This window comes from Cimex lectularius, unplaced genomic scaffold, assembly GCF_000648675.2.
Source record: "Cimex lectularius strain Harlan isolate CLEC.00 unplaced genomic scaffold, Clec_2.1 scaffold97, whole genome shotgun sequence".
Taxonomy (NCBI): Eukaryota; Metazoa; Arthropoda; class Insecta; order Hemiptera; family Cimicidae; genus Cimex; species Cimex lectularius.
The window spans coordinates 836405-851273 of record NW_019392672.1 but is presented as its reverse complement, the minus strand read 5'-3'; the positions used below and the strand labels follow the sequence as shown (position 1 = coordinate 851273).

At 36.2% G+C, this 14869-nt stretch overlaps 1 protein-coding gene across 5 annotated transcripts in view; it reads right to left on the bottom strand.

Moving 5' to 3' along the window:
• Positions 1-14869, bottom strand: part of LOC106667103 (dachshund homolog 2) — a 248288-nt gene that overhangs the window by 156909 nt on the left and 76510 nt on the right. For 3 of the 5 annotated variants that reach the window (XM_024225339.1, XM_014394805.2, XM_014394803.2), the window contains exon 2: positions 10480-10518. The exons of the other annotated variants lie outside the window; for them this stretch is intronic. In XM_024225339.1, coding sequence (XP_024081107.1) covers positions 10480-10518 — 39 coding nt within the window. The remainder of the gene's footprint in view (positions 1-10479; positions 10519-14869) is intronic. 5 annotated transcript variants of the gene reach the window in all.

Sequence of the window (14869 nt, the reverse complement as noted above, 5' to 3'; positions counted from 1 at the left end):
CAACACGACTCTGTTTGAACACGTTGCCCTAAACATTTCTCAGTTTAGTAAGCTATAACAACTGTATAACTACAACAACTTGTTACGTCTTCACCCTATTTCTCATCGACATCTGGAAAGAAATATGAGTAGAATGGATAAAACTATATTTTATGTTTCAAACTCAACAACACAAACAAAATATCAACATGACGTATCCTTGTAAAATCGTATAAAATATAACTAGTTAACTGCAAATACTTAAAATAGGCATACTTTGAAGAACTGTGGAAATTTTAAATAATAAAAGGGATAAAATGTTTATTTAACAATTCCTGAAAAATTTGTTGTCGTTAAAACAGATAAAATCCTTTTTCATTATTATGTTGAAAAATATTGTATTATTACCTTAAAATAATTATCGATTGGATATCGATTAAGCGTATGGACTGGCCGAATCTTTAGGCCGTCTATATTCTTAGTTCCCACGATGGCAGTTTTTGCTCAATTCTCGTCAATTTTATATGAAAATAATTGAATAAAAATATTGTAAGGTGACCAATCGTTCGCCGCACCCAAAAACGTGCAGTTGGACAGGAATTAATTTGCCTACTTTTACTTTTAATTGCAAACGTTTTTCTACATCAAAATAATTATCTTATGTTATATATGTGGATGGATCTTTTATTCATATTAAGTGCGGAATGCAAAACGATATTATCTGTTTGGCATAATATAGTTTTAAATTTTAAATGAGCTTTGGTTCTTCCAAGAGAAACGAGGTTTTGACAAAGGAGTAAAACCAGGAGGATTTAATATCGAGGTATAATGCCATTATCATTTACACCTGGGGCATAAATAACAGGTGTTAAGTCAAAAACTCGACCTCCCTGTTTTTGCCTGTCATAAATTACGGTTAGGAGTGCCGTGAGCGCAAAGCCACGCCGCCGACTCACTCACTCGCTCTTTTCCTTTTGTCCGCCACCGTTCGGAAAAATTCAAAAATCTATGAATAATTTCCCGTTTTGGTGTTATTGTAAGGAAAAATGGCTAAGCCTCGGGGGCCGAGGAGTATAAAAATTAATGTTCCGTTTGCCGCCCCCCGCCCATTACCGATGCAGACGCCTCAAGGTAAATTATGCCGAGTATTGTCTGTACTGGAAAAACGTTTTTTTCCCTTCTCGTGTGCATTGTTCGGAAAATTACTACTTTTCCTCCCGGCGGTCCCCTCGCGACCCCCCAACTTTTTCATGAATCTTAATGCGATTTTATGAAAGTCTTTCGCAAATAATAACATCTTCAACGATCCTTCCAAGGAGACAAAAAAATATTATTTCATCTCATACTGAATTAATATTCAAGAAAATAAATAACACATTGAAGTTAGGTTAGTTAGTTACCTTCTATCGTCCCTCGTCTGATTTGTAAGAAATAAATATAGAAACCAAAAGTGTGTAGATTACCCTAGCCTGCCTATTCTCGTCGATTTCGTCTGTAAGTAGCGTTAATATATTTATTAATTATACTTGTGAGATGAAAAAGCCAGTGCACGAGGAAGATTCGAACCCATGACTTCCAGTTAGCTTGATATCTCAAGTGGTTAGAGTAGCAGCGTAAACGAAGGTCATGAGTTCGAATCCCGCTTGTGACAATAGCTTTTTCATCTCAACCAAGACAGAAAAAAGTATAATTAATACAGTCAATCATAACTATATATGTAGATGTATGGTCTACCTACTCTCGTCAATTTTGTTCGTAAGTAGCGTTTCTGCGTTTTTATCGAGTCCCTTTTATAAGTTAATAAATTGTGAAGAATGTACACACAACCTATTGTTCATCAATTAGCCGAAGTCAACAAAACATGGGACAATAGTGCATTATATGCGGAAAAGGCAATACTTTGCCGGAAGGGATATTTCTATCAAAGGACTTTTAACATTTTAAAAAACATTTGTCTGAATAAAACAAATATTTAAAGAAACTTTTTAAAGAAAAGTATTTTAAAGTTATTTAATTGTTTTTATTATTACTTTTTTTGCTAGTTAAATCCCTTTTAAATTCGGTTAGGAAAAAGTCGTTCAATTTGGTTTTTCAATTTGGAAAGAATTACCGATGGGAGACGATTATCACCAATTCGTAAAATCTTAATGTCATTAATTTTTTTGTTAGTGAATGAACGTTATTATTATTTTAATTAATTATACTTTTTATCTAGTCTTGGTTGAGATGAAAAAGCTGGTGCCCGAGCGGGATTCGCACCCATGACCTCGGGCTAGCTCGGTAGCTCAAGAGGTTAGAGCAGCAGCGTAAACGAAGGTCGTGAGTTCAAATCCCGCTTGTGACAATAAGGGCATTCACGATGTTTGTAAGATGTTATCTCGTGTTAACTCGAATAGAGAAATATCCAGTAAGATAATGAATGCCCCCTTTTTTTCTTAGCATGTTAAACGTTAATTTTTCCGCAATGTTGCGCATGGCGATTATACAACCAAAAATAAAGCTATAACAGTCCATGTCGTTGTTATTCGTTTTGATTTTGTTTTGTGTTAAACTGTGAGATGCTATCTGGGCACTCGAAAAGTAAAAAAACAAATGACACGCTTCAATACGTGCCGGCATACCTACTTGTATACTAACGTCTAATATCCTACAACTTTATGGGATAGAGGATGTATCTACTATGAATGAGAGTACAATGACAGATCAGCAATAAACAAAAGAAATGTATCGATGTGATTTAAGTAATGCGTATTTGAGAATAAAAATACGTGTAAACAAAAAACAGCTGTTAAATTCATGGCTGCCATGTTAGTTACCTACGCCCTAACGGATAGCAAAGTGACTACATTCACTAATTTCATGGTCCGCTTGACCAATTAATACATTACAATTAATTAAGGTTTTTAGTTGAGATGAAAAAAAATTAATGACACAAGCGGGATTCGAACCCACGATCTTCGGCTAGATACACCGCTGCTCTACCACTTGAGCTATCGTGTCCTCGATCCACTCGGACATCAACTTCCTGCCTCAACCCCACCTTATGAGTTTTCCTCCCTTTTTGCCATTTTTCAAATGTCGTGTAATCGGATTGGATTCTCGACGACAAATGAAATAGCCACGGAGAGCTTTAGTGAAGTGTACTTCATTTTAATTAATTAAATTCACTAATTTCGTGAACCGCTTGACCAATTAATACATTACAATTAATTAAGGTTTTTAGTTGAGATGAAAAAAAAAGTTAATGGCACGAGCGGTATTCGACCCCACGATCTTCGGCTAGATACGCCGCATCTCTACCACTTGAGCTATTGTGACCTCGATCCACTCGGACATCAACTTCCTGAAAAATGGCGAAAAGGAGGGAAAACTCATAAGGTGGGGTGGGAGGGAAAACTCAGGAAGTTGATGTCTGAGTGGATCGAGGTCACGATAGCTCAAGTGGGAGAGCTGCGGCGTATCTAGCCGAAGGTCGTGGGTTCGAATCCCGCTCGTGCCATTAACTTTTTTTTCATCTCAACTAAAAACCTTAATTAATTGTAAAGTGACTACATTTTCGACCTAACATCTAACATTTGCCCTGGCCTGTTAGATGTAGCAATGTTAACAAGCCAATTATAATAATTTACGTCCTAATTTTTTGCGATCTAACAGTCCTAACAGAGTTAACAGGGTTAACACAAAGATCGTTAATACCCCTAATAGCTTTTTCATCTCAACCAAGACAGATAAAAAGTAAAATTAATAGAGCCAATTATAACTATTAAAAATATATATTTATATAAAATAATAATTATTATTATTAGGGAAAAATAAAAGCATTGTCCTAATGTTCTAAAAATTGTGTTGCTTGTTATGCACCGTACATCTTGTCAATATTACATCTTGTTTCGTCCAGAATCAGCTTGAATGAGATATAAAGTTAAAACAGTGATTTATGTATATCATAAATATCCAAATACGTTTTTGATCGATTACAGAAATAATCATTTTTTTCACAGAAAATTGTGTCGTTGATAGCTTTTATGAAGATTTATTTAAACATTGTTTTCGTTTCCGGTGGGGGGTCGATTTTCCTCGAGACGATTCCCTTTGAAGGCAATCACTCCCTAATGTTTGACTCGATGATTCCTTATCTGCCCGATTAAGCACAATCCGTTCATCCGGCAGATTCTGAAACAAAGGGCTCCTTTTCATATTAAAAATCCTTGGAATGTTTGTCAAAGTCAGGCAGGTAACAGGATTTATTTAGGTAGCCGGCATAAGCCCGTTTCTCAAAAGTCCCCGGCCGTAAAATAAGAAAGACTTTATCGGATTGTGTTTATCTCCGGCTGTAATGAAATGAGTGAGCCGAGCTTTCAGGCTTTTAGCTTTTAACCCCTGTTTTCGGGGGGAGGAGAAAACATGTGCTTCAAGTGTTCAACGTCAACTCGGTTTTTTGTTTCCTCTCCCCAACTCCAGCCCTAAAGACACGATGAGTTGATTATTTGCAATTGATTGCTATTAAGATAACTTTCATACAAATTGATAAGTATAGCATAAGGCTCATTTCGAAAATAGTATAGAGACAAATCTCCAATGTACCCCAGGAGGCTGAAATGTGACAAACATTTTCGTTCAAGTAGGTACTTAGACGTATTTCAAAATTGTATTGCCTTTCAGTACAATATGTCGGTAATTGATAAAATGATGATTAGATTTATGACATACATAATACGTGCTTTGAAATACAAAGCTTCTTAAGTTAGATTTTCCATCAATGATTATTTTGTTTTCTTTCAGTTTTTTTTATTCAATGTTCAAACTTGGAGATGAGGCGAACTTCGTCTGACAACACAAATTTGTTTTGGCATGAATAATTCAAACTTTTATTTATTCTGTTATTAGTTTAATTATTATTTATGCAATCCGAGTAGTGATTTCATGTTGGAGTTAGTTTAGTTTTCTAGTTTTAACAACCGTGCCCTATCTGGAGCTGGTTTTCTCCCTTAAAGGGACAATGTTATAAATCAACTTTTTATTTCTACCAATAACTCCTAAGCGGATTCTCTGTAACATGGTCTGCACCGATTAGAGCCATTTTATCACTTACTTTTTGCTTGTTCGGTAAGCTTTTCGACTGGATATCATTGAGATCTATTGATAAAGAAGAAAAAAGTGAAATTTCTTCATATATATGAATAACCGGATATAATTGTAAACGTTAACGATGGATGGGCGATTTTTTAAACTCCCCCATTGGGTTTAATTTTCAGTTAAGAAAAAATCACCTCTTTCCATTTGTTATTGTTATAACGAAAAAAAAACGAAGCCTTAAAAATACTCAGTTTTAATTAATTGCAACTGAAAACCTTTCACGAGATCGCTTTTCCCGTTTGGCGTCTCCCGGCTGATATGACAGATGCGCCGAGCGAGTGAGTCGTGACCCTTTTCGTAACTGGACACCGTTCGACCCACTTTTTATGGAATCCTAGAAAATAAAATCAATCCCGCCCCTCTTTATCAACGAGGAATAATCGGATGGAAAAATAATACACTCGCACCCCCTTGGCCTTTTGTCGAGATTTCATCCCTTAAATCAACACTGGCCCTCTCCCTCGGGGAAGATCGTCTGCACAATAGAAAACTGTACACTGTTACAATGCCCCTGTCGTATCACCGAGTTATAGTTGCGTAGTTCACTTTTCAAAAAAACATTCACATACAACACAACGGAGGGGTTACGAATGGTAGATTAAAAATAAAATCGTATTATGGTACGAACATTTTAAAACGTTTGTTATTTGCGCTACTGCAAAAACGTTGAATGAAATAGAAAATTCTGCATGTTACTTACAGGCCGTAAAATAAAAATACATAAACTCGCTGGTTATTCTTTTACATTGAGACATTTTCATAGAAGTTGGTATAATCAAAAAAATATCATCATAACCCTTTTATATTTAATAGTTTAATTTATCATATTAATTATTTCAATTAATTAATCTTTTTATCTAAGATCTTGGTTGAGTTGAGAAAGTTAATTTCACGAACGGGATTCGATCCCACGACCTTCGGCTCAATACGCCGCTGCTCTAACCTCTGAGCTGGCACGTAAAAAGTCACGATAGCTCAAGTGATTAGAGCAGCGGCGTATTGAGCCGAAGGTCGTGGGTTCGAATCCTATCGTGTCACTAAATTTTTCATCTCAACCAAGACCTTAGATAAAAAGAATAATTAATCGATATCATTATAACGTTTAATCAAGTACCATTAATTACGACTTCAATAGAATTTTAGTGTGGACCCAAACAAAACGACAGTTATGTGGGCATTGTAAACAGAGTACAACATATATCCAAAAAGAGCGTAAAAAAAATGAAATAAAACTTCAGAACAGTTAAATACAAATCGAATACACTTAAATGACTGTTTTTGAACAGTTAAATCTAAACAGGTCTCAGGTTTAGAAGAGAACAGTTACAATAAAAAATTAAAGGTGTTACAGTTTAAATAAAATATTTCTAAAGTAAACAAAAGACTAAATCAAAGCCAAACTTACAGAACTAGGTGTTAATGGAATTTTATAATAATTTAAATAGGAGACGAGAGAAGTCAAAACGGCTAATATTGGTTTATAAAATTTACAGAGTTAAACTGAATTTGTCGAGTATTTGAGTTAAATGGATGTTTAGAACAGTTCAACACGAACAAAATGGATTTAAATTTAAATAAGCTCAAATCTGCACATGTTAGAGTTGAGCCTGTCACTACTCGCAGACCTCCGGAAATTTCAGCATTTGTAATGTACAATAAAGTACCAGCAGGCCTTGAGAATAACCCACCGAGGGTGTTGGCAGTCCCGGAGCAGAACTTCCAGCCGCGAAGGTCGGGCTCCAGGGGCTATCAACAGGTAGGTCAATTCAGTTCCTAGGTTCAAGCACATATATACTCTTACTCATTCTTAAATACATTATCTCCTATTTACATACCATTCACGGTATGTACGTACATTTAAGGTGGTGAAGAAATGTCGATTTCTACTGTATAACTAACCTAATTGAGGGTCGATGTAGTACTCAATATTCCGCCATTGACCATCTCACGTTAATAAATACATTAATAATATATCTATACATATGGTGTATCAACTTCTATAGTCGACCCATTTAATTCGGAAACGAATAGCAGAAAATGGTCTTACACAAATCCCAAGTTAATTTTGACTAGGAATCGCAGATTTAACATAACTTTCTCATCTAGCTAGGAAATGACACTAACTTTGTTATTTTATTCCTCACATATCACTTTTTACACCTATTATATAACTAACCTGATTGAACTGGAGTACTCAATATTCCGCTATCTACCCTCTCACTCTACATCAGGGGTGCTCAATCGGTCGATCGCGATCGACCAGTCGATCGCGAGTGCTTTTTGAGTAGATCTCGAGAAGAAAAAATTTTTTAATAAGTAGGTAGGTAACTAAACTACAAAAATGTATTACGTAATAAAATAACACTGCTTGCGGCTGTCAGCTGAACACACTGATTTAGTTCTTCACACGGACNGCTGCCTCTCAGAGTCGATCGTAAGTAGTCTAAAAATATTGAGGTAGATCGCCAGCAGTTCAAGTTTGAGCACCCCTGCTCTACATATTCTCGCTAATAAATACATTCACTATCAACGCACCATAGGTACACAAAACTATCATTACTATATACAATGAAACAACCCTGTTCCATCAAAAATCGGAACAGGGAGTCCAGACATTCGATTCTCATAACAAGTGGTTAACTTCCACGATCTCTTTACAGAACCGAGGAATTGCATCCCTCAATTAGGTGGGACACGTCGAGCAACCTTTCTCTACGTGTCGGTCACATACGCCCAGCTTTGGCTCAAAAGTAAACATCAGTGTATGAACCTCGCATGGCCTATCCTTAATCGGGTGAGGATGACCCTTCTTGTACGGTTCAGTTCTTTTCATCGCGTTTTTATTGCATTTTTAGAGTTAGAGGGGCGAATCGCGGTGGTTATGTCCGCCCTTTCGTTGACCTCCAGACTTACGTGTCTAGGTACCCAGACAACCATCACCGTTTTGTCGAGACGCCCCAGGCTCGTGGTATCTCTCCAACAAGAATAGAAAAAGTTAAAGCAGGTTGTTTGGAACTGTTGAACAGTTAAACTTCTATATCTCAGCATTTTATTTAAAAAAAAGTATTTTGTTCGCCGTTTTCGAGATACTATTATCTTTATTTGTTGATTTTATTATAATATTTTTTTCCTAAATAAATCAATAAACGTGCAGTGGCATATCTATGATAATTTTGTCCTAAAAACGACCAAAATATTGCTTTTTTTTTGTTGCTAAAATCAATGTGATTCAGTATATTAAATGGTAACCTCTGCAATCTTCGGTAAGTTAGTTCAGTATATATAATTAGATATCCACGCTCCCATAACGACCCCCGGATGCTTAATATTAATGCATTCGGCCCAAGGTGTATTTTATTACACGTAGAAACCATGTTCCCGAGATTGTTTATTAAAAAAAAGAGAGAAGAAGAAAAACCGTGCAGCCTGTTTCGCTTTTATGGGTAGGGTGGAGAAAAATTAGAAACGTGAAGAAAAAAAAATTAAAATATTATGCTGATGCAGGAATAACTTTTCACTCAGTAAGGGTGGGGGTTAAGAGATCGATCCTTCCATTTACAGATTGAGCATGATGAATTTTTTTTGTTATGTTTAAGGGCGTAACAATAGTCGTCGCCTTTTGTTGCCAATTAAAGCCGGCTAAGACGCGATACCAATAAACATTTGACGGCCGTTCACTTTTATTACGAGGCGGGGAAATATTAATTAGGACCCACAAGGGGCTTTAATGAGCCCTTTTAATGAGCACACAAGGGAACGGGGATTTATTGTGCTTTTACCAGAGACGATATTCGACTCACTTATTGCCGGTATCCAATTACCATCAAACCAGAAGGAATGATTTACTATCTTAAATTTTACCCCACAATTTATTTAATTTATAAAATCTTACTAAGTTACTATGGTCGACTTAGCACTGTTATAAAGTAACCTCGTGAGATTTCAAAAATCGTGTTCAACTACACCACGTGAAGTGTTAAAATGCAGACTGAACAAATTGTCGATCAGACGTTTCATTTTTGCTGCAGTTATAAAACATCTTGCGTGCTCTAATCAAGTTGAACGTTGAAGACCTACTTTTTTTTATAAAACTTCTTAAAATAGATGAACATTTTGTACAGTTACTCCAGTTGGAACATCTTGTTTGTTAAATTAGTAAAGAAATGGTAAACAAATAACAAAAAGAACCTTTCAAATGTAACTCAGATACACTTCTCATCATAAAATAATAATAAAAAGAAGAAGCAGGTAATTTACAATTCAGATGGTATCAGTATTTAGCCGGTTACAGTGTAGGTGTTCGACAGGGCAACAAATGGCTGATGTTAAAGATGGTTCCAAAACGCATCTGACCGCCTCAACCAAGAAAATGACGAAATAGAGTCCACATCAAAACATCAAAAAGTAGTTTGAAAAACAAAATAATTTAATAGTTATTAAATTCGCTAGTTTTCGTGGTCCGCTTGACCAATTAATATATTTCAATTAATTAAGAGTTTTAGTTGAGATAATGGCAAGAAGGAGGGAAAATTCAAAAGGTGGGGTTGAGATGGGAAGTTAGTGTCCGAGTGGATCGAAGTCACGATAGTTCAAGTGGTAGCGGCGTATCTGGCCGAAGGTCGTGGGTTCGAATCCCGCTCGTGACGCTCACTTTTTTATCTCGACTAAAAAACTTTAATAGTTATTATTAAATATTTTAATGTAATACATTCGAAATCATGTAGTACTTTAACAGGTCTAAGAAAATTTGCTCCTTTTACATTCTGAATGAGAGTAAATTTACCTTTTATCAGGAAACATTAAAGAATAAGTCTGTTGCTTATAGGATTGACAGCAACTGTTAAACAAGATTCGACACGAGTTGGGTGTTGCAAGTTTCCATAAATGGTTTTCAGAAGAGGGTCGGGGAAGTCGTCCAAAAAGGGAAATCGTCAGGAGAAGCGGCTAATTAACCCCTTTCAACCCTCTTTATAACTAATTCAAAATTTAATTATAATTTTTACCAGGTTGAGGGGAGACGGAGAAATAGAGGGATAAGATGTTTGCTACAGTTTTCATTAAGAAGGAAGAGAGAAGGTTAATCTGTTAAACATTGGATTGTGCCCTCCTCCCCGACACCCCCTTTCGGCTGGAGTTAATAAGAAAACTGAATTCTCCCTTCTCGGTAACGTCTTATTAGCCCTAAAGGAACCGAGGACCTTTTATTACGCCCTTTCTTAAAACAACACTCGTCCTAAGGGAACCTATGTGCGGAGGTCGCCGGCTCATCCGTAACTCTTCTTAGGCTAAACATACAAGAAGAAATTATTGGGAAAACGACTTGATACTTGATACAAAAAATACTAGTTAATAATGATAACGTACTTTCTTGTATATATTCGATTGCTGCTTTGTAAATGCCATCTATAAAGAAATAAACTAATATTAGACACTCATAGCAACCAAAAGAGCAAAATTTCTGCATTACTATTCCCAAACTGAATCTTCTCTGATAATATATTGAAATAAATTCAAAAGTTGTATAATGGATAAAAATATCACATGCCTATCATTTTAATTTTTTGAAAGAAAAAAAATGTTATTTTCATGCGTTCACATTGAAATAATAAATACCTCTCAAATAAAAATTTAGTACAAACACAAAAGATGTTTTTTCACTCATGATTTATCCTTTTTTCATCATAAAATTGCTTTTAGTAAAAACTTGAGGGCTCTTTTAATTTTAGGCTCTTTTAAAATAATCAAAAAATCTTCTTAATTTTTATTTTATAATTATTTTTAATACTTTTTATTTATTCAATTTTATTATGTTGTTTTCATTTCGAAAAATCATGTATAATAAAATTGAATTATCTTTTCTAAGTTTTAACTTTATACAAACAGGGAAAATTGATAAATAATTGGGTTGAGATGAGGAGTTGGTGTCCGAGGGGATCAAAGGCAAGGTGGTTAGAGCAGAGGCGTATTGAGCCGAAGGTCGTGGGTTCGAATCCCGCTCGTGGCACTGACTTTTTTATGTTAACCAATACCTACTCAAAGATTAATTAATTGAAAAGAATTTATTTGGCCTATTGGACCATGAAACCTAATAGATTTAATTAACAAATTGAAGTATATCGCACTAAAGCTCTCCGTGGCCATTTCATTTGTCGCCTAGAATCAAATAGATTACACGATATTTGAAAAACGACAAAAAGGAGAGAAAATCCAAAAGGTGGGGTTGAGATGAGGAGTCTGAGGGGATCGAAGACACGATAGCTCAAGTGGTTAGAGCAACGGCGTATTTAGCCAAAGGTAGTGGGTTCGAATCCCGCTCGTAACACTAACTTTTTCATCTCAAAAGACCTTAGATAAAAATAATAAGTAATTTATACAAAGCTTTTTTCTCCTGTATGCTAATTAGGGTTTTAACGTAAACGTCAATGCAGTCAAGAAAGTTGACTCGTTTATGTTTGATCTTTATCTGTCTACCTTCGCTTTTTCTGTCTGTTTGACGAATTTCGGCGTTGGCCGGTGCAACGAACACATACAACTTCATCACCCAGCAGACCTCAAGGAGAAATCTCACAAGAAAGTTGGGTTTAAAAAAAAATCCCAACATACTATAAAAAAAAATTGTCTAACGTGATTGATCAAACGACCTGAGGCTCAGGTAGGCGGGAGAATGGTACCGAAAATGAAAAATGAACATTTCGCTATTTCATTACGAAGCCTATTGTCTTGGTAGACGGCGCCTCGGAGTCCATTACCCCAAATGTTTAATTATCCTTCAAGAGGGTGGTTTCCACCCCGTGTGATCTGGTCTGTGTCATAGCCAGAAGGATCGGCTAATGGACCGACCGGGTAGGGAAAAAAAAGAATGAGAGAACGTATATAATCTCGGCCGCATCTATGCCTAGTAATGTTTGCCTAATCCTCCCAGTTGAGTCAACAAGTCGGGATCGATTTGTCCGAGTGACTCACTGTCCGTTCCTATGGATACCCCATCGCCCTAAGGCTATCAATAATATTAAAAATTATTAACTCGGCAGAGCTCAGGTAGAGTCGGTTAATGTAATGAAACTCCCATTTTCTCTTTCTATATTCGGTTACGAGGGGAAGGATTTCCTCCCCCATTGTTAATAATACGAGAGCTTTTGTATACATCCGAAGAAAACGAGGAATTTATTTATTTTATTTTTATTATTTTTGAAATTAATTTGGTTAATATTTCCATAAATAGTATTATTTCATTTTTCGTTCGTTTTTCAGGTAACAACAGCTTTTTAAGAGAAAACAAATATTTTGATTGTTGTTTTTTTGTCGTGTCGCTTACGTTTTAGTATTATTAACATGGATTAAAGTTTATTGATTTAATAGTAACGTAATTTTCCAATTTTTTAAGAGGGTATTTCAACTACGAGGTTATATGAGCTTTCGGGTTGCCGATGTTTTTGAAAAAAAATCCCACTTGTAAGTATATCAGCAGCATATTTAGCAGCCCTGAATTCGAACTCGGGACCTTTACCTTACTTACACCTTAATGAGTGCTGTGTTCAACACCTGAACCGCAGTGGCCACCGAATGCCCCGTAATTTCCCAAAATTAAGCAGAATCTTAATATATTTTGATCGTAGAAGAATCATCTCTCATTTGAATCCTGCGCCATTAAAACTATCTGCCATCATTTTCAGCTTCATCAGTGGTTGGTTCATGATTTTTTACATAGTATATCGACTTTAACTCATTTGATGAAAAGGTTCTAATGACATCATGCTAACCAGATTTTGATGGTTGCCCAACCATTTCAAGTACAGATCATAACATATTTGTATTAATGATTGCGTACAGCAACAAACCGGCGTTTGGTACTGTGGTGTACCACTCATAAAAAACGCGAGAAGAACAAGTTTAACAAGTTTATTGACAAGTTGGACGGGGTTTGAAATCGAGTTTTTCTACTAACGTTTTTCAAGTTCATTAAGTCTTAGGAGTGACCCACGTATAGCCAACTTTAAAACCAACTTTTAGCGAGCTATGGAGTTATAACACTCGGTACATTGAAAATAGAAGTCTGAACTAGAGATCTCAAGTCTGAATATGTCAATAAAATTGAGAAACTGTAAAGCCGCTTCAGGACATCAACAACACTTAAAGGTCAATGCTGATACAATGCACTTGGTCCATCACCAGACGCATACGTTTCAATTGACTTGATTTATGGTTATAGCAGTGTATCATAACTATCACCATATAAGAAGAAATAACGTTATGTAAGTACGTTTAATATTTTTTTTTCTTTTTTCAATGGATACCAGGGACTGGAGGAGTTCCCTCCTGAGTACTGCAGCTGAGCTGTACAGCTTATTGTACTTTATCCCCGGCTCCATATTTTGGGGGAAGGCTCGCAACACAAATGTGAACTTGAGCCCCCGTTGTACCGGTGTTCTTCCATCGAAGAAACTCATTTTTGAAGGGGGTTGGGACCAAATTCAGGGTCGCTGAGATCCGATCCCGCCCCTCCATTGATGAGTGCCGTGTCAATTTCTTTCAATTGCGGCCACCGGTCCCCTTAGGCGTCAGAAAAAGTCCAGAGGCGACGGTGGGGATCGAACCCACAACCGCGGGATCTAATAGCCGAGAGTCTGACGCCTTAAACGTTTAATATTACAAAATTTGTCAGAAATAATAGGTGAACAACAAGGAGAGTGGGAAAAGGGATTTATAAAAAATGCAAGAGAAAAAATCAAGGAATGTTTAGGTGATGACGAGTTTGTGAGAACATTAATTTATTACTAACTATTAACAGTCAAATTTATGCGTTCTTAAATTGTCGTCATATTTGACATTTTCTTTCTACTTTACCGGCACCCCAAATTCAATCGGGAAGTCTGGGGTAGAGCGCGGATTCTCACGGTAGATTTGTTGCTCATCGGCCTAATGAGTGAGTCAGAGAACAAATGGGAAGAAGAGGAGGAGGAGAGGAGTTTGTTTGACAAATGCAAACCGAGTTTAGTTTGTTGCAGGGAGGCCTTCGGGCCCCCTAATTAATGTTGTGTAGCTCACCCTGTTTACCAGTTCATTAGATACAGACTTGTACACAATGTACCATGTAAAAGCGGAAGTCGCGACCCAGGGCTTTCCACGATTCAATAATAGTTTTCAACATTGGATTGTGGAACGGACAAACGACGCCGGTTCTCATCTATTGTTCGATTCGCAATTATGACGTTTTAATTAAAAAAAAAAAATTTCTCAAGGCTCAATCCTTTGCTCATCCGACTAGAAAACTCAGCGATGATATGTACACATATTTGATGATATGTTTAAAATTATAACCGAAATATGTTTCATCAAAAATATAAAATAACAACATAAAAAACTATTATTTTTTTTTAATCTTGAAAACCGGCTATTGCAGTTTTTTGACAGTGGAATTCTTAAACGGCCTAAATCTAAAACATATAATTAGACTCGCTCTGGTTTCTATGCTAACAGATACTATTTGACGCCTGTTCTAGCCTTCAATATACTATTTCTTATTATTCAGGAAGAGAAAAGTTGATATTTAATACTAACTTTTTGATTATTTTTATTAGCTTATTCTTAATTATATAACTACGCAATTAATTATACACAATTTTTTCGAAATTAAAAATTTGTGTTACAGGCGGGATGCGAACCCACGACTTTCGGCTAAATACACCGCTGCTCTACCACTTGAACTACCGTGATTTCGATCGCCCATGCCACAAAATTACGGTGTATTTAGCCA